At 45.7% G+C, this 22,565-nt stretch overlaps 1 protein-coding gene across 1 annotated transcript in view; it reads right to left on the bottom strand.

The window, feature by feature from the left end:
- Window positions 1-22,565, bottom strand: part of SPAG17 (sperm associated antigen 17) — a 354,514-nt gene that overhangs the window by 213,893 nt on the left and 118,056 nt on the right. The window contains exons 9-10 of the mRNA XM_090053742.1: window positions 5,730-5,805; window positions 5,182-5,300 (exon numbers count right to left, since the gene is read on the bottom strand). Of these exons, the coding sequence (XP_089909868.1) occupies window positions 5,182-5,300; window positions 5,730-5,805 (195 nt within the window). The remainder of the gene's footprint in view (window positions 1-5,181; window positions 5,301-5,729; window positions 5,806-22,565) is intronic.

The following is a 22,565-nucleotide window of genomic DNA, read 5'->3' as shown; positions in this document are numbered from 1 at the left end:
TAAATCTGCTCTCTGCTAGCTTATGGCCATTATTTCTTGTGACGCCAAGGGGCGCTTTGGTGAGTAGGGTCTCACCAATTCCCTTCTGCACCCCCATAATGAATAATGAGGCAACCACAAAGTTGCCTCTCAACCTTCTCTTGTGGAGGCTGAAGAGGTCCAGGTGCCCTAGTCTCTCCTCATACGGCTTGGCGTGCAAGCTCTTAACCATACAAGTGGCCCTTTTCTGGACTCTCTCCAGGTTATCCATATCCCTCTTGAAGTGTGGCGCCCAAAACTGCACACTGTATTCCAACTGCGGTCTAACCAGTGCCCGATAGACGGGAAGTATCACTTCCTTGGTTCTCTTTGTCATGCATCTGCTGATGCATGATAAAGTGCAGTTAGCTTTTCTGATGACTTTGTCACACTGACGACTCATGTTCATCTTGGAGTCCACTAGGACTTCCCGCTTCTGTGCTACCGAGCAGGTCATTTCCTATGCAGTAGGTGTGCTGGACATTTTTCCTCCCTAGGTGCAGCACTTTGCATTTCTCCTTGTTAAATCACATTCTATTGTTTACTGCCCATTTGTCTAACTTTTCCAGGTCTGCCTGTAGTTGTTCCCTGCCCTCCAGTGTGTCCACTTCTCCCCACAGTTTTGTATCATCTGCAAACTTGGACAGAGTACACTTCACTCCCTTGCCCAACTCACTGATGAAGATATTGAAGAGTATTGGTCCAAGGACCAAGCCCTGCAGGACCCCACTACCCATGCCCTTCCAGGTCTATACCGACCCATCCACTACCACTCTCTGGGTATGACCCTCTAGCCAATTTGCCACCCACCGGACTGTGTAATCATTCAAGTCACAGACTTCTAACTTGTTCATCTGTATGGGGTGGGATACCATATTGAAGGCCTTCCTGAAGTCTAAGTAAATGACTATCCTATTAAGGATAGTTCCTTTCAACTTGCTGGGGATGGAAACAAGACTCACTGGTCTGCAGTTCCCAAATTTGCCTATGGAGCCCTTTCTGATGATGGGTGTTATGTTGGCAACCAGCCAGTCCTCTGGTACAGAGACTTTTTGTAACGATACGTTACATATTATTGCTAGCAGTCCTGAAATTTCACCTTTAAGTTCCTGCAGAACTCTTGGGTAAAAGCCATCCAGTGGTGACATATTAATATTCAGTTTATGGATTTGTTCCAAAACTTTCTGTGTTGTTACTTCAATGCAATCCAACTCTTCAGACTCATCTACTAGAAAAAGTTGATCTGGCATGGGAATTTCCCCAGTAACTTCTGCAGTAAACATCTGGGAAGATAGTTCCTGACTATAACTGTTTATGAAACACAAATGTACGGATCTAACCTTTTTCTTGATGAACAATATGAGTGCCCCTGCTGGGGGATGTGGAGGGGTGAATTAATCTTTTAATCCCTTATCTATTACCAGAATTGGACCCTCCTGTTCCAAATCAGGTAATAGATACAGATGACTGAAGGGCAACATAGCCCCAGGCTGTAGATTATAGAGGAGTCATAGGGCTGATATGGTAGCAGGGTGTCCACATTCTTTTTCCTAAAAACATTGGTGAAGTACTGGTACTTGGAGTACAGTGTGGTGGCTGATTCCTGGGCTGGGGCCTTTGTTAGCATAGGCCATTTCCAGGGACACCACATCCTGGGCTACGACTAGCCTCAAGATCCAGGGTGCACAGTGCCCCTTTGTGGGGGAAAGCTGGGTGTGGCAAATTAGATTTCTGGTGAAAGTCAGATTCAAATTGGATAGTTTTCTGCTGCCAGTGAATTGGTGGGTTATGGAGGGCCAACCAGGGACTTCCCAATATCAGGGGCATGTTGTGGACCAAATCAAGGCAAAGTGTAGAATCTTTATATGATTCTGGATGGAGTCCCAGAGTGGGGCATTTTAAAAGGACAGGAACCTGATATGAGGGGAGTGTTATCAATCCACTTGATCATTAACAGAGGGGGCTTACATCTTACTGGAATATGCTTCACTCTAGTGAAACTGATATCCATACAACTGTCTGAGGCAGCCAAACCCACCAGAGCAGATAACTGTATTGTGGACATTGTGAGGTGGAACAGGTGCATGGTGAGCAGCAATGGAGAAGGGCTGCATATTGCAGTGGCTCCTGCTTTTGAGACCAAGGGGGCAATGTGGGTACAGGGAAGAGTATGGACCCATCATCTGGATCAGATCCTCTTACTCCAGGAGAGCACCTCTGTGTGGGGGTCCTTCCCAGAGGCCCTCTACTCTAGACACTGTCTAATGAGGCAGTAGTCAGTCCAAACACAGAGCTCAATCAGTGGGCCCAAGTAGGTAAGGGACTCAACCCAAGCAATTTCATCCTTCAGCTCCTCACGTAGGACCTGGAGGAACTGGAGCACCTGGGATGCCTCATTCCATGTGGTATCTGCAGCTAATCACTGAAAGTCCATGGCATATTGGATCATGGGCTAGCAGCCCTGCTGCAGAGTTTGGAGGACTATTTCTGTGGATTAGGATTGCAGGGGGTCTGGGTACATGCAGGACACTGCATCTAAAAACTCATCTAAGTCCTCGAAGAGAGAACTGGTGACCTCCAGGAGAGAGGATAACCACGTCAGGGCACTTCCTGCAAGCAGAATAATGATTAGTCCTACCTTGGTCTGGTCTGTGGGATAGATGTGGGAGCACAGCATAAACAGCAGGTAGCACTAATATTAACCACTGAAACTTATTTGGGTCTCCACTGAAGCACTCAGGGAGCAGGACTTTGGGTTCAGGTGGGGCCCCTGCCAATGGAGATGTTTTGCTGCTGAGGATTTTGTTCTCTTTCAGAAGGGTCTCGCACAGAACCTACCAGGCTCCAGCCTGGGCCTTGTGTCTTCTTCAGGCAGCCTAGCAAGGCTTGAGGTCCCCCCCCCCGCAGCTGCTCAGTCAGAGCCTGGATCCACTGAACTATCTATTGTGGATGATTGATCGCTTTGGGGGATTCAGACACTTCTGTGGCATTTGAGGTCTAGAAGGGCAGAGTGGATTTTGTATCTCTAGCCCTGGGTTCTGCCCAACAGGGTCAAAAAGGTTGATTTGGACAAACTGGGAGTGTCTAACCATGTGTTTAGTCTGGCCTAGATTTAGTCTGGTGAAAACTAATCCACAGTAAGTGTTTTTGGGCAGGTATCTATATATGTGGGGATTAGGGAGCAGATTTGCACCAAGTTTCCTGCAACCCTTCAATGGGCCCCTATCACCACCAGGGGAACCTCCAGGCTCCTCCTGGGTGCTATCCCAGGGGAAGGCAGGGAGCACAGGGCCAGGAGACAGATGTCTCCCAGAAGCAGGGAGCTCCGAGCCCTGGCTTCATGAAGGGGTAGGAGACTTGGAAAGAGCTGCAGGGGAGGGGAAGGTCCCAGCTCCTGCCCTGATCTGCCAATGGGGCACCTAGCAACTCGCTCACTGATAGCTGCCCCACCAGTAGATTGGGACGGGGGCTGGGACTTGCCCCACCCCTGCAGCTCTTTCCAAACCCCATGCCTTGATTACCTGATCAGGGCACAGGGCTGGGACCCTGACCAGGACAGCTCCCAGCCCTCACCCTGCACACCGTGAGTGTGGAGTGGGGGGGGGGGAGGGTGACAAGTTCCCCAGCCTGTTTTTCTGCCCCCCACCCTCCTCCCAGCTCTGCACTTACAGAGAAGGGCAGGGAACAGGCTTCCCAGCCTCTGCCAGCAGGAAGTCACCAGTGCCCGGTCTGTGACTGTGGGGTTGGTGCTGGGAGACCCTGAGCTCCGTGGTTTCTGGGCTTGGGCTGGGAGATCCTTATCTCCCATTTCCCATTTATCTAAGCTTTCCCACCTAGGAAGATCTGTGAAACCTATTAGCAATAACTTATGCATTTAGGAACTAACTTTTTGCATTAACATGTATAATGTTTGAAATGTTAAGACTTATTTAATGCCTTTTTTGCAAGTTAGCCTGGAAAAACACTTTAGTAAAGGTAGTGTTTGTAATGAGGCTAGGCCAGAATCCTGAACTGAGCTGGTCCTAATCAAGAGACCAGCCTAAGGCAGGGAATCCTGGACACCATTCAAGCCAGCAGTGACTTTCAAGGAGCAGGGCTCAGGCTGGGAAACTCCCATCTCACAGCCTGAGCTCCGCAGTCATGGGGCTCAGGCTCAGAGAAAAGGGTCTCTCAGCCTGAGTCCTGCTTTTAGGTGATGCTGACTGCACAGTAGCTCATTACTATTGCGCAGTAGTGTCACATCACACTCCATGCCATGTGATGCTACTGTGAAGTAGAAACAAGCTCCTGAGTGAACAGCATCTCATGTAGATTTGTTCTCTGAGAAGTTGACAAGTATGTAGCATGGTGATCACTTTCATTTCATTGTTACATTCCATGGCTATGCTAAGAATGCTAAGAATCCTGAGTGTAACACCACTCTCCAAGAGTTGGTGTTGGCTAATTAAGCACTAGCCCTTACTTTGTCATGCAAGGAAGTAAGGAAGGAGAATGACACTCCTTTTTTCTTTTGCTTGGCTGACTGAATCTGTTCATATTGCAACTCCAAACATATCGGGTAGGGAAAAAGAAGCAGGAATTGCTTGCCTTAATACTCTCCTCACTAAGAAGGTGAGTTGGAAGGGACACAAAGGAGTGAATATCTGGCCTGTCATACAGGGGGTGTCTCTGCATGGGATGACTTACTGTGCAGCAGACTAATCTGCTGTGCATTAAAGCATCACCATCTCTACTTGTGCACAGCAATTGGAGCACAGTAGACTAATTTATTGCAGTGCCAGATAGTCCCGTCATATATAAGTGGTATCCGGCAGTGCAGTAAGCTATTGCACTTAAACACACAGGTTGATAGTAGCATTGGGATTAGTTTACTCTGGCTCAAATTGAGCCAGAGGATATTCAGTTGCATTAACTGCACATGTAGACATGCCCAGGGAGAGTGAACTACACCCTGAAACAGAATCAAGTAACCTAAATCTTTCCTTCAAAGGAAGAGAAGGCAGAAGAGCATCCAAGTCACAGACCCTTCCACCTGAACTTCCCTAGGCAGTACAGGTATGTACACCACTGTTGTCTTCAGGCTCACTCATTTATCTCCTCAGTCAGTTCTCATAACAATGTTCAGTGTGAATGACACACATATTCATATGATGGTACACTCACTTGTTCCAACATGCAGTTCAATATTAAAGGAATGGAAATGAACTCTTCAGGAATCTGATTCAGCAAGTCATTATAATACCTCATGTCCACATACGTAGTCAGAAAGCATTCTTCTTCCACTGTAACAGGTGGAAATAGCACATTAAGTTTTTCCTGAAAATGTACCTCTTTTCTTCAGAAAATCTGGAAAACTTTTGACCAGCTTCATCAATGGGTAATCAGTCCTTAAAATTCTAATCAAGTTCATGCTTGTATAACTTACAAAAGTAAAAGGAAACAGGAATATTTAGATTAGTAAAGCCAATCACTACTACTACATTTACAAGTGATCTGTGGCTTCCATAATTTAGTCACCCCAGTAGGTCTTGCACAACATCAATACTTTACAAATATGTGTAATACTTTACAATACTTTTTACAATACTTTACAACAATTTGCAATATTTTACAAATATTGAGATTACATAACAAATGCATAGGTGAAAAGGCAAAGAAAGAAAAATTTCAAACACCACAGTCATTTTAGTGCTTTAAGCCTTCCCACATACCTTGTGGTGATATTAGTAGCATTTCTTCTGTTTGGCCTTTCTTCTTTGGAGGCACAGTCTGTAAAGCTGGATGTACCTAAAATAATATAAATACTGATCACACAAATTTGGAATGATGCAGCCATGTGAGGATCACCACTTGTAAATATTAAACATTCAATCTAGCAAGATGATAAATGTTTTTATTTCCCAATTAAATCAATGGGTGCTGGGACTTTTCAGCATCTCTGTGGATGAGGACCTACTGAAAACAAGAGTATAAAATAAATAGGACCAACATCTTCCTGGGGAAAATGAAACAAACTGCTCAACAAACAGGTCCCCTACCAAAACAAAAAGGCAAATTCTCTGCAAGGGAGCTTTGGCAATTTACAAAAGAGAATCAAAATTCAAATTCTTCTGCAACAGACTTTTATGGCATGGGGGGGGAAGATCAGGGTAATGTAAAATATTACACTGTGCTGTATGTAAAAGAGCTCAGAGTTTCAGTATAAAACTGGAGATAGGCCTGCTGAAAGTCTCTGACTTAAGGTTAGAGGGAAGAACAACAAGGGTAGTATCATAATGGGTATCTGTTAGACCACCAGTCCAGGAGGGTGAGGTAGATGAAGTTTTCTTGAGCCAACTAGTAGACATTTCCTGATCACAGGCCTTGGTTCACAGGGGGAACTTCAATCATCCTGACATCTGCTGGGATGGCAATATAGCAGTGCATAGGAAATACAGGATGTTTTTGGAGAGCTCTGGGGAAAACATCCTGGTGTAACTGTTGGAGAGACCAACTAGGGGCCAGGCTCTTCTTGACTTGCTGCTTAAAAACAGGGAAGAATTGACGGGGGATGAAGAAGTGGATGGCAACTTGGCCAGCAGTGACCATGAGATGATCAAATTCATGATCTTGATAAAAGGAAGAAAGGAGAGCAGCAGAGTATGGACCTGGACTTCAGAAAATCAGGCTTGACACCCTCAGGGAACTGATGGGCAGGATCCCCTGGGAGGATAGGCTGAGGAGGGAAGGAGTCCAGGAAAGCTGGTTGTATTTTAAAGAAACCTTACTGAGGGTGCAGACTCACCAGACTACTGCACCTGGCAGCACAGTTTGGGGTGGTGAACAGCCCTCAGTGCTGAAAGAAGAGGTCAGGAACTATTTAGAAAAGCTGGGCATGTACAAGTTCATGGGGCTGGATGGATTGCATCTAAGGGTGCTAAGGGCAGTGGCTGATGTGATTGCAGAGCTGCTCCCTGTTATCTTTGTAAAACTTGTGGCTATTGGGGGAGGTCCCAGACAACTGGAAAAGGGCAATTATAGTGCCAATCTTTAAAAAAGGGATGAAGGAGGATGCAGGGAATTACAGACCAGTCAGCCTCACTTCAGTTCCTAGAAAAATCACAGAGCAGGTCCTCAAGGAATCCATTTCTAAGCACTTGGAGGAGAAGAAAGTGATCAGGAACAGTCAGCATGAATTCAACAAGGGCAAGTCATGCCTGACCAACCTGATTGCCTACTATGATGAGAGGACTGGCTCTGTGGATATGATATACATTGACTTTTAACAAGGCTTTTGATATGGTCTTGCACAGCATTCTTGCAAGAAAGATGAGGGAGTGTGAGCTGGATGAATAGAAAGCTGGCTGTATCATTAGGCTCAACAGGTAGTAATCAATGGCTTAAGGTCTATTTGGCAGCTGGTATCAAATGGGGCGCAGGGGTTGGTCCTGGTGCTGGTTTTGTTCAATGTCTTCATTAACGATCTGGAAGATGGGATGTATTGCACCCTCAGCAAGTTCACAGATGACATCATGCTGGGGATGTAGTAGATAGGCTGGAGGTTAGGGCTAGGATTCAGAGTGACCTAGACAAATTGGACAATTGGGTCAAAAGAACTCTCATGAGGGTCAACAAGGACAAGTGCAAAGTCCTGTGCTTAGGATGGAAGAATTTCATGCACTACTACAGGCTTGGGACCAACTGGCTAAGTAGCAGCTCTTCAGGAAAGGACCTGGGCATTGCAGTGGAAAATAAGTTTAATTTAAGTCAACAGTACGTCCTTGTTGCCGAAATGGCTAAAAGCAAACAGGCCTGCATTAGTCTTGCCAGCAGATCAAGGGAAGTAATTATTTCCTTCTATTCTGGTGAGGCCACATCTGGAGTACTGTGCCCAGTTTTGGGTTCCCCACTCCAGAAACAAATGTAGAAATATTGGAGAGAGTCCAGCGGATGGCAACAAAAATGCTTAGTGGGTTGCAGCACGTGACTTAGGAGGAGACGCTGAGAAAGCTGGGTTTATTTAGTCTACAGAAGAGGCAACTGAGTAGGGTTTTGATAGCAGCCATTAATTACCTGAAGGGTGGTTATAAAGAGGATGGAGCTAGACTTTTCTCAGTGGTGGCAGATGACAGAACAAAGAGCAATCGTCTTAAGTTGCAGCAAGCAAAGTTTTAGGTTGAATATTTGGAAAAACTCTCTCACAAGGAGGGTGGTGAAACACTGGAATGGATTACCTAGAGAGGTGATGGAAACTCCTTTTAAGGCCTGGCTAGACAAAGTCATGGCTGGAATAATTTAGGAGGGTTGTGCAAAACTTCAGTCCCTGATTCGATTTGGCGGCCAAATCTTTTAATCAAATCGGAGCCCCATTTAATTTCTCTGAATCGAATCTGAACTCTCCAAATTGATTCAGAGAGATTCAGAGATTTGGACATAGAGACAGCTGTAAATGTTTTTTCCACATACCTCTAGGTAGGGGCTCATGAATACTGTGATGCTGGGGTGCATGGAGCGTCCCACAGAAGCATGGGCAGGGTGCTCCCCAGGATGCTCAACAACAGACCCGGAAGTCAACCAGAAGCACTTCCAGTCCACTTCTGGGTCTGCCGGGGAGTGCACTGGGGGGTCCCCTCATGCCCCCACCCCCCGGCTTGGTGACTGGTGCCTCTTGGGTTGGGGGGCCACCCAAAGTCCCCCTGCAGCTGATCGCTGAGCTGAAGGGTGCGGTGGTCCCCCCAGCATGCTCCCCAACAGACCCAGAAGTGGACTGGAAGTACTTCTGGTCCACTTTTGGGTTCACTGGCAAGCACATGGAGTGCACTCTGCATTCCTGTGGGATTTTCTATGTGCCCCAGCATCACAGTGATCACGAGCTGTGCCTGCTACCTCAAGGTATGTAGAAAAAACTTTTAAGGTTGTGTCTATGTCTGAATCGCTGATTCTCTGAATCAGCACTGAATCTTCAGATTCAGTCATATCAAATCGGAGACAGTGATCCAGATCAATGAATTCAATCACTGTCCCTGATTTGGGCTGAATCTGAAACTAACGGGGCCCGCTTCACCCACCCCTGGGATCTAGTTAGGAATGGTCCTCCTTTTGAGCAGGGCATCAGACTAGAAGAGCTCCTGAAGTCCCTTCTAACCCTATATTTTCTATGATTGTAATAAAAACGGTGACATTCTATCTTTTCTTGGTAGTCTAAGTAACCATTTTTTGGTTACCTACAGGATATTTCTGGCACTTAAACACCCAGGGGAAATCTACTACTTATGAATAGTCCTGTATGTATAGGTGATCATGTGTAACTACATAATTATTCATTGAGCATGTGGAGTCTGCTAAAACTGACTGAGATCACTGGGGGACGGGTCAACAACTATTAGTACAAGCCCAAGAAATGGCAACCTTGAAACCACCGTACCAGGGTAGAACAAAAAGCATATTTGGACACTGACCAAAAGACAGCTTATTCCACAGCTCACCAGGAAGCCTAGGGCCTCCAATGTCAGGCTTAGTTGCCTGTACACAAACACCACAAGCATGGGAAATAAGCAGGAGGAACTGGCCCTTCTGCCAACCAACAAGCAATACAATCTCATAGGGATTATGGAAACCACGTGGGACTCCACCTACGACTGGACCACAGGTATAAGGGGATGATCCCTCCTATACAGGATGTGTGTTGAAGAGAAGGATGGAGGAGATGCTTTCTATATGAAGGAACATTACATCTCCATAGAAGTGAAGATTGGAAACAAAGGGAGACTTGAGGTCCTCTGCGTCAAGATATGAGGAGAGCATGGGGAAGGGGATTTGACCACAGGAATTTGCTACAGACCTCCAAAGCAAGAGGAAGAGCTCGACCAGGAATTCTCTGGAGAACTGGCAGAGGCTTCACGCTCTCAGAGCATAGTCATTATGGGTGACTTCAACTACCCAGACATCTCATGGGATGAGCACTCAGTGAGATGTGATCACTCACAAAGCTTCCTCACTTGCATTGAAGAGCTCTATTGAAATCAAGAAGTCTATGGGCTAACCAGGGGCAAGGCACTCCTAGACTTAGTTCTGACCAAAGGGATGATCTGGTGAGCAACCTGAAGACCGAAGGGAAACTGGGCGACAATGACCCTGAGATGATCACTTTCTCCATGCACTGCAAGTCAGGGAAATCAGACAGCTGGATAGAAATCCTTGATTTTTAGGACAGCTAACAAGCTTAGGAGATTGGTTGGTGACCCTGCAGGACCATGGTTTGATGAGAAAGGGAGTACAAGAGGAGTGGTTGTTCTTTAAGGAAGCAGTCCTAGAAGCACAAAGGAAGTCCATTTCATTTTGTAAGAAAGGCAGCAAAAGGGCTGGGAGACCCCCTTGGCTCAACAGGGAAGTCATGGACACCTGAAATTAAAAAGAGTAGCTTACAAGAGATGGAAGTCAGAAATAACCACCACAGAGGAGTACTCAGCAATAGCCCGCACCTCCTGGGAACGGATTAGGACAGCAAAGGCACAAACTGAATACAAATTGGGAACTGGAATTAAGGACAACATAAAGTCTCTCTTTAGATATGTAGGAAGTCAGAGAAAAAAAAAGGGAAGCATAGGGTCCCTGACAAATGAAATGGGATGGCTGATAACTGACACTCAGGATAAAACCAAACTCCTAAACAAATACTTTGTGTTGGTATTCCACCAGTCCAAGGGTGTTAACCTGCTTGACAGGATACAGAATGATCCAAGTTGGGGTGATCACCCTCCCATAGTTAGCGAAGATCTTGTGGATGAGCACCTAGAGAGGCTAAATATCTAGAAGTCAGCAGGACCAGATGGACTACATCTGAGAGTGCTGAAAGGACTGGCCAACATCACTGCGTGACCTATGGCAAAGTTATTTGAAGACTTGTGCTTGGGAGAGGTCCCAGAAGACTGGAAGAGGGCTAATGTGGTGCCCATCTTCAAGAAAGGGAGAAAGGAGGACCTGGGGAATTACAGGTCAATTAGTTTGATCTCAATCCCTGGTAAAATCCCGGAAGAAATTATTGAAGAATCCATTACTGATAAGCTAACAGAAGGCAGTATCCTAAAGGATAGCCAGCATGGCTTCATTATGGGCAGGTTATGCCTGACCAACCTCATTTCTTTCTATGATCAAGTAACTTGCCACCTGGATAGGGGAAATGAGGTTGATGTCATATACTTGGACTTCAAAAGGGCCTTCAACCTAGTCTTCCACAATGTCCTCACAGTAAAATTAAGTATGGTCATGCTCCATGATAGGCTGGCAATACAGGCTGACCTGGACAGGCTTGCAAGGTGGATGGACCTCAACCTGATGATGTTTAATATAGAGAAATGTAAAGTGCTCCATCTGGGGAGAAATAATACGCAACACACTTACAGACTTGGCAGTGCTACACTTGCCAGCACCACAACTGAAAGAGGCTTTGGTGTCATGATAGATCACAAAATGAACATGAGTCACCAAGGTGATGCCGTAGCTGGCACAGCTAATCAAACACTGGCATGTATCTACTGAGGCATCCAAGCAAGGCTAAGAATGTTATCCTCCCACTCTACTCGGCCTTGGTGAGACTGCAGTTGGAGTTTTGTGTCCAGTTCTGGCCACTGCCTTCAGAAAGGATGTGGAGAAGCTGAAGAGAATCCAAAGGAGGAACACGTGCATGATTAGAGGCCTAGAGACCAGGTTATATGAGGAGAGGCTGAAAGACTAGGGACTGTTCAGCCTGGAGAAGAGAAGACTCAGAAGGGACTTGGTGGCAGCTTATAAGTATATTAGGGGAGCATCTGTTTATCAAAGCACCCCAGGGGAGGACAAGAAACAATGGGTACAAACTAATTGAAGATCACATCATTCGGGACATAAGGAAAAACTTCTTTACAAGTCAAGTGCCGAGGGTTTGGAACAAGCTCCCCCCAGAGGTGGTATACTCACCCACTCTGGCAATCTTCAAAAAGTATCTTGATGCCCACCTTGCTGGGGTCATCTAACCCCAGCAGTCTTTCCTGCCCAAGTACAGTGGGGTTGAACCCAATGAACAGTATGGTCCCTTCCAGCCCCTAACATCTATGAAACTGAAAAACATGACTACTAGACTCAGACTGAGGAACAGAAAAGAGCTATGCATGTATCTCTGGGCAATCATATGGAAGGTAAAAAATTTCCACAAAAAATTTCAGCCATAAATTGCTGCCTTCTCTAACACTCCTTTTTATGCTGAATCACTAACATAGTCATTGGGGGAAAAAGGGGATGAGGACAGTGCAGAGGAAAACTTGCCCTACTGGAAGCAAGGACTCCAGACATGGGTGACTGGTGTCTCCTGAGTCTGGGGGTCATCTGCAGAAGCTGCCAGTGGCAGGGATGGGGCTGGCAAGCACCCGCAGAAGCCACCAGGAGCATCAGTGGTGGGGGGGATGGCCCTGTCAGAGGGTGAATGCCCCCACCCCCATGCCTCCCCTACCAATTGCCTATGACTCCAGATAAAACCCAGTGCCCCTTCCCTTTCAGGGAAGCAGGCACCTCACTGAGCACCCACATTCTGGCTTGCTTCCTTCCTCCTAATCCTACATATCTGCTTCTCATAGTTGCTTTTTTTTGTAGCATGGTGGCTAGAGTACTGGGCTGGGAAATGACAGAGCCCTAAGTTCTCACCTCCTCTAGGTGAGGAAGGCACTTAAACCCAGGTCCTTTGGTCTCCCAGATGAGTACTATACCCACAAAGGTATTCAGAATTGCTGCCACTACTTCTGCTGGACAGTCAGAATGGGGCTGGGCTGGGCCTGCCATCACTTACTGCCTCAGAGCTGGAGCAGAACAGATCAGAGCAGCAGCAGGGGTTGGGGAGTGCATGGGGTGGGGGGGAAAAAGGGGTCACAAAGGCATAAAGACACAAGGGTGGAGGGGTTGGCAGCAGAAGGGAGCAGGGTCTAGGGGGAAAGGCTTGCAGGGACAAGGGTTGGGGAACAGTGTATGGGGGAGGCACGCACAAGTGGGGGAGGGAAAGGGGCAAAGAGATAGACAGCAGGGGGTTAGCACCTGGGGGGGCAATGGGTAAGAGGCATCAGACGCAAGCATGAGCAGGGGGCACATGGTGGGGGGGCAAGTGGTGGGGAGGAATGTGGACAGGCACAGGCTTGGGGAGGACACAGAGCACAAAGCAGGGGGGCAATGTGGCAGGGAGCAAGTGCAATGTGGCAGGGGGAGGACAAGCACAGGCGTGGGGGGAAGGGCAGGGGAGGCAGACAGGGGGAAAGGGGTGGGGGTCTGGCTTCTTATCCCTGCCCTCCCTGCCACAGTAGTGGGGAGACAAATTTAAGATAATCTTCCATTCATTATGTTGTATACAACGTAAGTTAAAACAAATTTGTAATTTTCCATTTGTAGAATCTAATTACTGGGTGGGGGATGTTTTAAATTCAAAGTCATCTTGGGTTCAGGTAAATATCGTGAATTTCCTTCTTTTATTTCAGACTTCATATGAAACATTACACAATAGTTATTCTGAAATTATACTGTTGGTATAAAATTCTACACCTAGAATTTTCATTACATAGTTTTGTTTTATTATTTCATCACAATATAATTACAGTGCAACTACAATTACAGTAATTGTAGTTGCATTGTAATTATAGTGTAATTATAGTAATGGTATTAGGAATTAGAATACATTTTGTAGTGCCCTAAGCGAGACCAGGGGAATCAGAACTTGTGGCAGAGGCGATGTCTTCTATTAGACAAACTAGATATTTGAAAAAAAAATTACTCGAAAGCTTTCAGGCACACTTGCCCTTCTTCAGGTATAGGAGAATGTAAAGATTGTAGAATTTCTCCTAGGTGGAAATAAATTCATATTTCTCAGGAGAGCTGAAGGTGTTAAACTATTCCAACCAGGAGATCTTGCTACACTTTCAGCTCTCCTGTGAAATATGAATTTTCATTTCTACCTAGGAGAAATTCTATAATTTTTGCATTCTCTTATGACTGAAGAAGGGTGGGTGTACCCGAAAGCTTGCAAATAAATAAATAAATATTTTTTTTGTGCAAATATCTAGTTGGCTTAACTCTGCCAGAGTTCTGATTTCTTTTGCCTGTACAACAATACAGCTACACCTGTAACTCTAAGGAGACCACAATTTTTAAGAGTTCACATTTCTTTAAAAGAAAATTATTTTTTATATAGGCAAGTAAAGCTACCTGTCCCAAATGCCAGATCTCAGGTCTTTGTAGCTAGAACAGCAAAAAAGTGATTCAAGAATGCATGAAATAAGATGCATTGTTTTTCACTTCCACTGAGATAAAACTTGGCACAAAGGAGTTTGCTGAAAATTTTCTCATTAAATTCACCTTTGACACATAAAATATGGAAAGCGAAAACAGTGAAGAGTCTTGTATATGACTCAGTCTGTGGTTCTCAAACTTTCTGGACTCAAAGCACCCCACAATGGATTCAAGGCATCTCTCTACCTTTTGTAAATGTGAGTGTTACCCAATTTGAAAAGTTAATTTATGTATCACAGGTCTTACCTCCTTGCGGAGGAGTTGGGGAATGGGGGAGGAGGGCAGAGCAAAGTGCAACATCCTGGTTGAGAATCTCTGTACTAGATACAGCACCACAGAGTACTTACTAAAATATTACAATGATCAAGTCGTATCAGAATAATTACAAATTATTGTGCAAATAACTATAAAAATGTTATGGGTGCAAAGTCACTATCAAGACGTTAGGCAAAGCCAGAATTAAAATTGCCCAAATAATATTAATTCAGACCCTAAGAACCTAAGTACTATGATATAGGCTTTAATTACATGATCACAAACCTCTTTGTACACTGTACCCCTGTCTCATTCTGTGTAAATGATGGTGCTGTTCAGCAAATAATCAACTATGCAACAGTTATTTTATCTTCATTTTTCAGTATGTTGTACTCTGCATAACTTATTCCATGTCATTCAATATCAAATTTTACTTTAGCTTATTTATTTGATTTATGGGCTTCCCTGCCCAGAAAGCTCAGGGCAGCTTATAAAAACAAAAGTCAAGTCATAAAACAGACAAATAGTAAATAAAATGATGATAAAATTCCCCAGACAATAATGCAAAACTTAACCCCTCCCCCCACTAATATCCTACTCAAAAAGGTCATACATAAAGTTTGCCCACACCAGAGCCAGGCAAAAAGGAGCTATGCTGGGGTTGGGCAGATTCCAGCTGCACCTGTGCCAGTGCCGCTTATTCTCCCTCCCTGCTTCCCCAAACTGTGCACAGCTTCCAAGTGGTGGGGAGCTGCACCAGGGCTGGTGACCTTCCATCTGCACAGCAGCTGGGAGGTGGGGAGGAGAGAGGGAAGTTGGGAGAAGCTGCGGCAGCGTAGACAGTTTGCAGCTGCACAGCCCCAGTGCAGCTCCCCACTGGCAGAAGCTGTGCAGATGCTACAGCTGGGGAGCAAGGGCAGCTCTCAGCTGCCTGGTCCCAGTGTGGATACAGGGAAAACACCCTCCCACCCCTGTGCCCCCACTGATGCATTGGAGCTGAGTTGTTCCAGCACACAGCTTGTTAAAGAATGCCGGCTGCTGTCTGAAAACATAAATAAAGAACGTATTTATCATTATCTTCAGATATCAGATACTTTTACATATCCAATAAAATGTTAAACAAACATTTTCAAAGTCTTTAGTTTCTAATTTTTTTGGTGATCGGCTGGAGATATCCTTTAGCCTAGCCACTTAAACAGTATGCATACATTAGAATATTAGGGCCTTACAATTTAATGGATTTCATAATTACTCTATTGAAGGAATGCTGGTCATGCAGAACCCAATTAAAGCCCACAGTGATTTATGCAAGAGCAGGGGGAACGATTTGTGGGATCAGGGTCTAAATATCCAGACAAATCTGGTTACTATGCTAGAATAATAATTATGTATATTCACCTATGACAGAGTATGTAATTCAGTTTATCTAGAAAAATGGACATAATACAACAATCCTTTAAAATACTTATATTTCTGAACAATTTTAAAGCTCTACATGGTTAAGCGCTAGGTGCAAGAAATTGGTTTATTTAAAACAGAATTTTTTGCTCTTGCTTTTCTTGCTAAACTTTAGATTAAAAATCAAAACAATACTAATTTTAACTCATAATATGAGGAAGATTTTTGTTAAATCTCAAATTCATAGGAGAGAAGATATTTCAATTAATTAAAAAAACTCACAGTAATCTGACGTAGTTCTTCATGGAATTAGAGAAAAATACAATGGAAGGGACCTCAAAAGGTCATTTTAGTCCAACTTCTTGCTCAAGGCAGGATCAAACCTAATTAAACCATCCCAGACAAGTGTTTATCTAACCTGCTCTTAAAAACTCCTACGAATGGAGATTCCAATATTTCTCTGGTTAGCAGGTGACAATACGTACCTACCCTTACAGTAAGAATTATTCCGATATCTAGCCTAAATACTCTGCTGCAATTTAAAATCATTACTCCTTGTCCTGTCCCCTGCAGCCACAGAGTAATCTGTCACCATTATCTTCTTAACCACAGTGCAGGTAGTTGAAAACTGACTATTATCAAATCCCCACTCAGTTTTCTCTTCTTCAAAATAACTAATCCCAGTTCTTTCAACCTTTCCTTTGTAAATTGTTTCCCAGCTCTTTTAATAACTTTTGTTGCTTTGTGCTGGGTTCTTTCCAACTTGTCCACATCTTTCTTGAAATGTGGTGCCAGGTAAAGCTTTACCAATGCAAAACAGAGAAGAATAACTTCGCCTAAGTTTTAAGTTGTGCTTCCATTAATTTAGCCCAGTATATTATTGGTTTTCTTTTTTTGAAACATAAGCACACTGTTGGCTCATATTCTACTTATGGTCCATTAATAACCCCCAGGTACTGCAGAAAAGGACTGCAGCCTAGCCAGTCATTCCTCAGTCTGTATTTGATACAAGTGCAGGATTTCATACTCAGAATGATAAAAAAGAGGCTGAAAGGGACCTCAGGAGGTCATCTATGTGAGATATATGAATGTGTAGAATCTGCATGTGTCAATCTTAAGATACTTTGTGTTGAATCTGTGAATGTCAATGCATGCATAATTTTACTTAATGTTTACAATATATTCTATTTCTACCAGCCTGGCAGCACTCTTTCCTGTGATTGTGGTTGGAGTAATTAATTTTTGAATGCCTTGGACAAGAATACCCATGATTGCTACCTCACAAGAGATCGTACTTTTGAAAGAGCCACCTGGATACCATGCAAAGATTTGCTGCAGTACAAAAAGAAAATCCTCACATATTCCATACCATTAGTTGTGACATATCACCCTTCCCTGGAACCCACACGGAAAATCCTCAAACAATTGTAATCCATACTAGAAGAACTTTTAGCTTCTCTCATTCCTTGGGGTCTCAGAACAGCAGAGACTTGCTATGCCTGAAGAAGGTGATTGCTTCTGAAAGCATGCTAAGAACTCTTTTCCAACTACTCCATTGATTTAATAAAAAATATCACATTTACCCAAATAACAATTGGGAAGAGATGGCTTCCACCTCACTCTGATGGGAAAGAAGCTATTCTCAGTCACAATGGCTGACCTGTTTGGCATGGCTTTAAACTAAGATCACTGTGGGGATGGGCAGACAATTACTGGTACAAGCCCAGGAAGTGACAACCATGAAATCAGCAGGCTGGGTAACACAAGGGAATTAATTCCTACCCCAGCCCAAGGAGTACAGGGAAGCCCAGAGCTTCTGATGGCAGGCTTAGTTGCCTGTACACAAATGCAAGGAGCTTGGGGAACAAACAGGAGGAACTGGACCTTCTGCTAAGCAAAAATGAATACAATCTTATAGGGATAACAGAGACCTGGTGGGAGTTCACCTATGACTGAACCATAGGTATTGATGATTATACCATGTACAGGAGGGATTGTGTTGCAAGGAAGGGTGGAGGTGTAGCTCTCTATGTGAAGGAGCAGTACCCTTCCCTACAAGCAGAGATTGGCTCCCAAGGAGGGTGATTTGAGACCCTCTGCGTTAGAATACAGGAAGAACAAGGAAGAAGAACTTGATCACAAATTCTCTAGGGAACTGGAAGAGGCTGCACATTCTAGGTGCAAGGTCATCATGAGTGACTTCAACCACCCTGACATTTCATGGGAAAAGCATACAGCCAAATCTGATCAGTTGTGAAGCTTTTTTACTTGCACTGATGAGCTCTATTTGCCTCAAGAAGCCAACAAGAGGTAAGGCGCTACTGGATCTGGTACTGGCCAAAGGGGATGATTTAGTGAGTGAGCTGAGGATCAAAGGGAAGCTTGGTGACAGTGATCACAAGTTGATCACTTTCTCTATCCATTGCAAAGCTGGCAAATGTGTCAGCAATGCAGAAATCTTTGACTTTAGGAAAGCTGACTTTCACAAGCTCAGGAGGTTGGTTGTTGACCATGATCTGGCAGGGTGAGAAGCCCACAATGAGTTGTCGCTCCTTAAGGACATGATTCTAAAAGCACAAGGGAAGTCCATTCCGGCCCATCGGGAAGGTAGCAAAAGGGCTGGGAGACCGCCCCACCCTTGGCTCAATAGGGAACTCATGGACCTCCTGAAACTGAAAAGGGAAGCTTATAAGGGATGGAAGTCAGGAAATACCACCAAGGAGGTTTATGCAGCACTGACCTGTACCTGTAGGAAGTGGACCAGAAAAGCTAAGGCTGAAACCAAACTCAAACTGGCTACGGGAATCAAGGACAATAAAAAGTCCTTCTTCAAATATGTAGGAAATCGGGGGAAAAAACAAGGGCAACATTGGACCCTTGCTGAACCAAATGGGGCAGCTGAGACCCAACACCCAGGAAAAGGTAATTTCCTCAATGATTAATTTGCATCAGTTTCCCATCAGCCCAACGGGATCACCCTGCCTGACAGGACACAGGATTATCAGGGTAAGGGTGCATACGCCTATAATTGGTGAAGATCTTGTGAGGGAACACCTTGAGAGGTTGGACATCTACAAGTCAGCTAGCCCAGATGCAATGCACCCAAGAGTGCTAAAACAGTTGGCTGACATCATAGCATGACCAATGGCAAGGATATTTGAGAGCTCGTGGCACTCAGAAGAGGTTCCAGAAGATGGGAAGAGGGTCAATGTGGTGCCTATCTTCAAGGAAGGAAAGAAGGAAGATCCATGGAACTACAGGCCAATCAATTTGATCTCAATCCCTGGAAAGATCTTGGAAAAAAAATCATCAAACAAACCATCAACAACAAACTAATGGAAGGCAACATTCTGAGAGAGAGCCAACATGGCTTCGTTGCAGGTAAGTCTTGGCAAACCAACCTGATTTCATTCTATGACCAAATGACACATCACCTGGACAAAGGAGAAGAGGTTGATGTCATATATTTGGATTTCAGAAAAGCCTTTGACTTGGTCTCCTATGAGGTCCTCATGACAAAATTGGGGAACTGGAGTCTTGACAGCCTTATGGTCCAGTGGGTGGGGAATGGCTCTGTGGTAGGACCCAGAGAGTGAGAGCCAATGGAACCGAGTCAACATGGTACATGGTGACCAGTAGGCCTGTGCAAAGCAGCAAGAATTCAATTTGGATTCAGTTGATTCAGAGGGACAGTAATTTAATTTGGTGATTCAGATCACTGTCCCAATTTGATTCAGATTCAGAGATTCAATGCCAATTCAGAGATTTGGCCATATCCTATAATGAGGAATCACTAAAATACCTATAACTTTGTCATTTTTTTGCAGATTCGGATGAAAACAGCAGGGATGGTAGCCTCTTCTGAGGGCATGAAGCCTGCCAGGTTTCAGGCAGAGTGGTACAGGGGTTTCTGTGAAAGTGCACCTCAAGTTTCTGAAAGCAAATAAAAAAAGCAAACAGGTGCCGAGTGAGGAGGGTGGCATTCACTCTGTATGCATGTGGAGCTTGTGTTACCCCAGCAGCAGGAGGTTCAACTTCAAGAACACCACCTGCTCCACCAAACCAGGATCCAAACAGGTGTAGTGGGGTGTCACAACATCCCCAGCAATGCTGAACCCCCTCTTGCTTGGAACACTGGTTGATTGAAAGAACAGGTGTTGCTGGACAACCATGGCCAGATCCTGCCACACTTGGCTCCTGGTTGCCCAATACGCCAAGGTGTCGCAGTGCAGTGGCTCCACATCTTTAGTGAGATAGGTAGCCACCAAGGCCTCCGCACTACCTGCCTGATGATGGGGTCTTGTGCCCATGGATCCCAACACTGAAGCCATGCCCTTGGCCCACATAGGCAGCAGCTGTGGTGGAGGAAGTTGGCTTGTGGTTGGAGTGCTGGCACGGGAAAGTGGATCCCCCTCTTCCACGTACCCCCACCTCTAACCTTTTACCTTCCTGATTCTGTTCACCAGCACCTCTGTCCAGTGATTGAGGGTTTTGCTGCTGCACATGCTTCCCTTCACCTTTGGGTTGCACATGCCCACCAGCACGTGGACTGTACTGGACTGCAACTGATTCAGCCATTTTTTGATGCTCTCCTTCAGCTGCTTCACCATTGTCTGCACCTCTGGGGAAAGCGGCTTGCCCCAGCCAGGAACACTGATCCCCTAAAACTTCTCCATTTCATTCTCAAGTTCCTTCACTATGGGGATGACCTGGTTAAGAAGGGCATTGCCAGTGCTGAGGCTCTTGGTGGCCTCAAGGAATGACTTGAGGACCACCAAGATCTGGGAAATGGTATCCCACTTCATTTTGTTAAGGGGGCCGCTGATCCTAATCTTCCTGAACAAGGCTATCTCATGGATGGCCTTTTGTTGCTCCACCAGCCTTTCCAGCATCAGGTATGTGGAGTTCCACCAAGTCTCCACATCCTGCATAATTGTATGCTGCAGGATGTTCAGCTGTGCCTGTTTGTCCCACAGCATCTTGTCCCCCTTTATGCTGTGATGGAAGTAGCCCACCACCTACCTGCATTTCAAAATAAGCTGGCTGGTAGTTATACCACCATCACTGGGAGCCCTGTCTCACTCCAAGGTGTCCCTGACTACAAGTGGAACTTGTGTGCCACACAGCGGATGCCAACAAAGTTAGCATCACACACCACCTTGACAATATTGGCTCCGTTGTCAGTGACCATGAATCCACAGGTGAGCTTGCTGTGCCCAACAAGCCACCCCTGCACCATGCAGTTCATAGCCACCATTATCTCCCTTGCCACGTGGGATCCATCCATCACCTCTGCTTGAAGGAGAGCCCATTGATGCCCTGACTGATGGACTGCCCTGTGAGGGAGAGGTAGACAGGATCTCCACCCCAGCTGCTCCAGAGGTGAAGTGCAAAGCTACCTGTGGACCTGCCTTCCACAGCTCCTCCCCTCAAGTGCTCTCTGCATGCCTCATACAGGGAGGGCACTACCATCCTGATAAAGATGGTGTGTGTGGGCACTTGGTACACTGGAGCCATGAGCCACCTGAAGCCTGGACACTCAACAAAGGATAAGGGCTGGCCACCCAGAGCAAGCATTTCCCCAATGTTCTGGGTGAACTCGCTCACCTTTGGAATGCACCCTGCTTTGTCTCCGCCTTCCCCCCACTGGTCCAGGGTGGCCTGCCTTTCCTTCTTGGGGTTGGGGGCTTTGGAGCGAGAGGGGGACTTATTTTTGGGCATACTCCCACTGGTGCCAGGCTAAGGAGGAACAAGGACAAGGGGGTGCTGCCTTCTGAGATGAAGCAGCATTGCTATGGTCGCAAAGTGTTTCATGTCCTTACTCTGTCTGACCTGCCTTCGGCAGTGCTGGCGGGTAGCATACCTGGGATCATCTGCCACCTCAAAATGATCCCACACTACACTACCCACCTGCTTCTGGGTTGAGGATGGGAATCCTGTCTTATCCACCTCCTAAACAGGTAGAGGCTCAACAACAGGAGGAGCTGAGCCACCTGCCCCCACAACCTCCTCCGTAGTGCCTTCCAGAGAAGGAAAGCTGCCTCTAGGGGAACTTTGATGGGTGTGAAGCACAAACAGATTCCCCCTCCTTCCCCAGAATTTCCTTCACTATGGCCCTCAGCTCCTCTGCTTCCAGATCCAGCTCCTCCTTTGGCACTGGAAGGCTCAGGCTGGGAACTGAAATTGGGGTGAAGAATGTCATGCTGCTTCTGGTTAGTGGTGGTGGTGCAGGTGCAGGCAGTGCTACAACATCCTTGCTCCCACTAGTAGCAGTAGACTCTTCACTGCCAGGAAAGGGTGCATCTGTGTTTGGAATGGGGGGAACTTGAAGCTCTCCCTCTGCCCCCTCTCTCTCTCCTGCCAGAAGGCCTGGCACCTGCCTTTTCAGCATGCTTCATAATGTCTGGTGTGCTGCAAAATGTGTGTGTGTGTGTGTGTGTGTGTGTGTGTGTGTTTGTGCTGTGCTTTCCTGCACAGTGATGACACACTGTCAGGGAAAATACAGATTTCTTTTTGTGGGGGGAAAGAATCACAACATACTAACAAGAACAAATAAGAGGATTTGGGGGGGAAGAATAAGTTGAAAGGAATGAATAAGGATAACAATAGGGATT

This window comes from Crocodylus siamensis, chromosome 1 (assembly GCF_052110815.1).
Source record: "Crocodylus siamensis isolate JL-2025a chromosome 1, ASM5211081v1, whole genome shotgun sequence".
Taxonomy (NCBI): domain Eukaryota; kingdom Metazoa; phylum Chordata; order Crocodylia; family Crocodylidae; genus Crocodylus; species Crocodylus siamensis.
The sequence above is the reverse complement of the archived record's forward strand: the minus strand, read 5'-3'. Positions and strand labels throughout refer to the sequence as shown.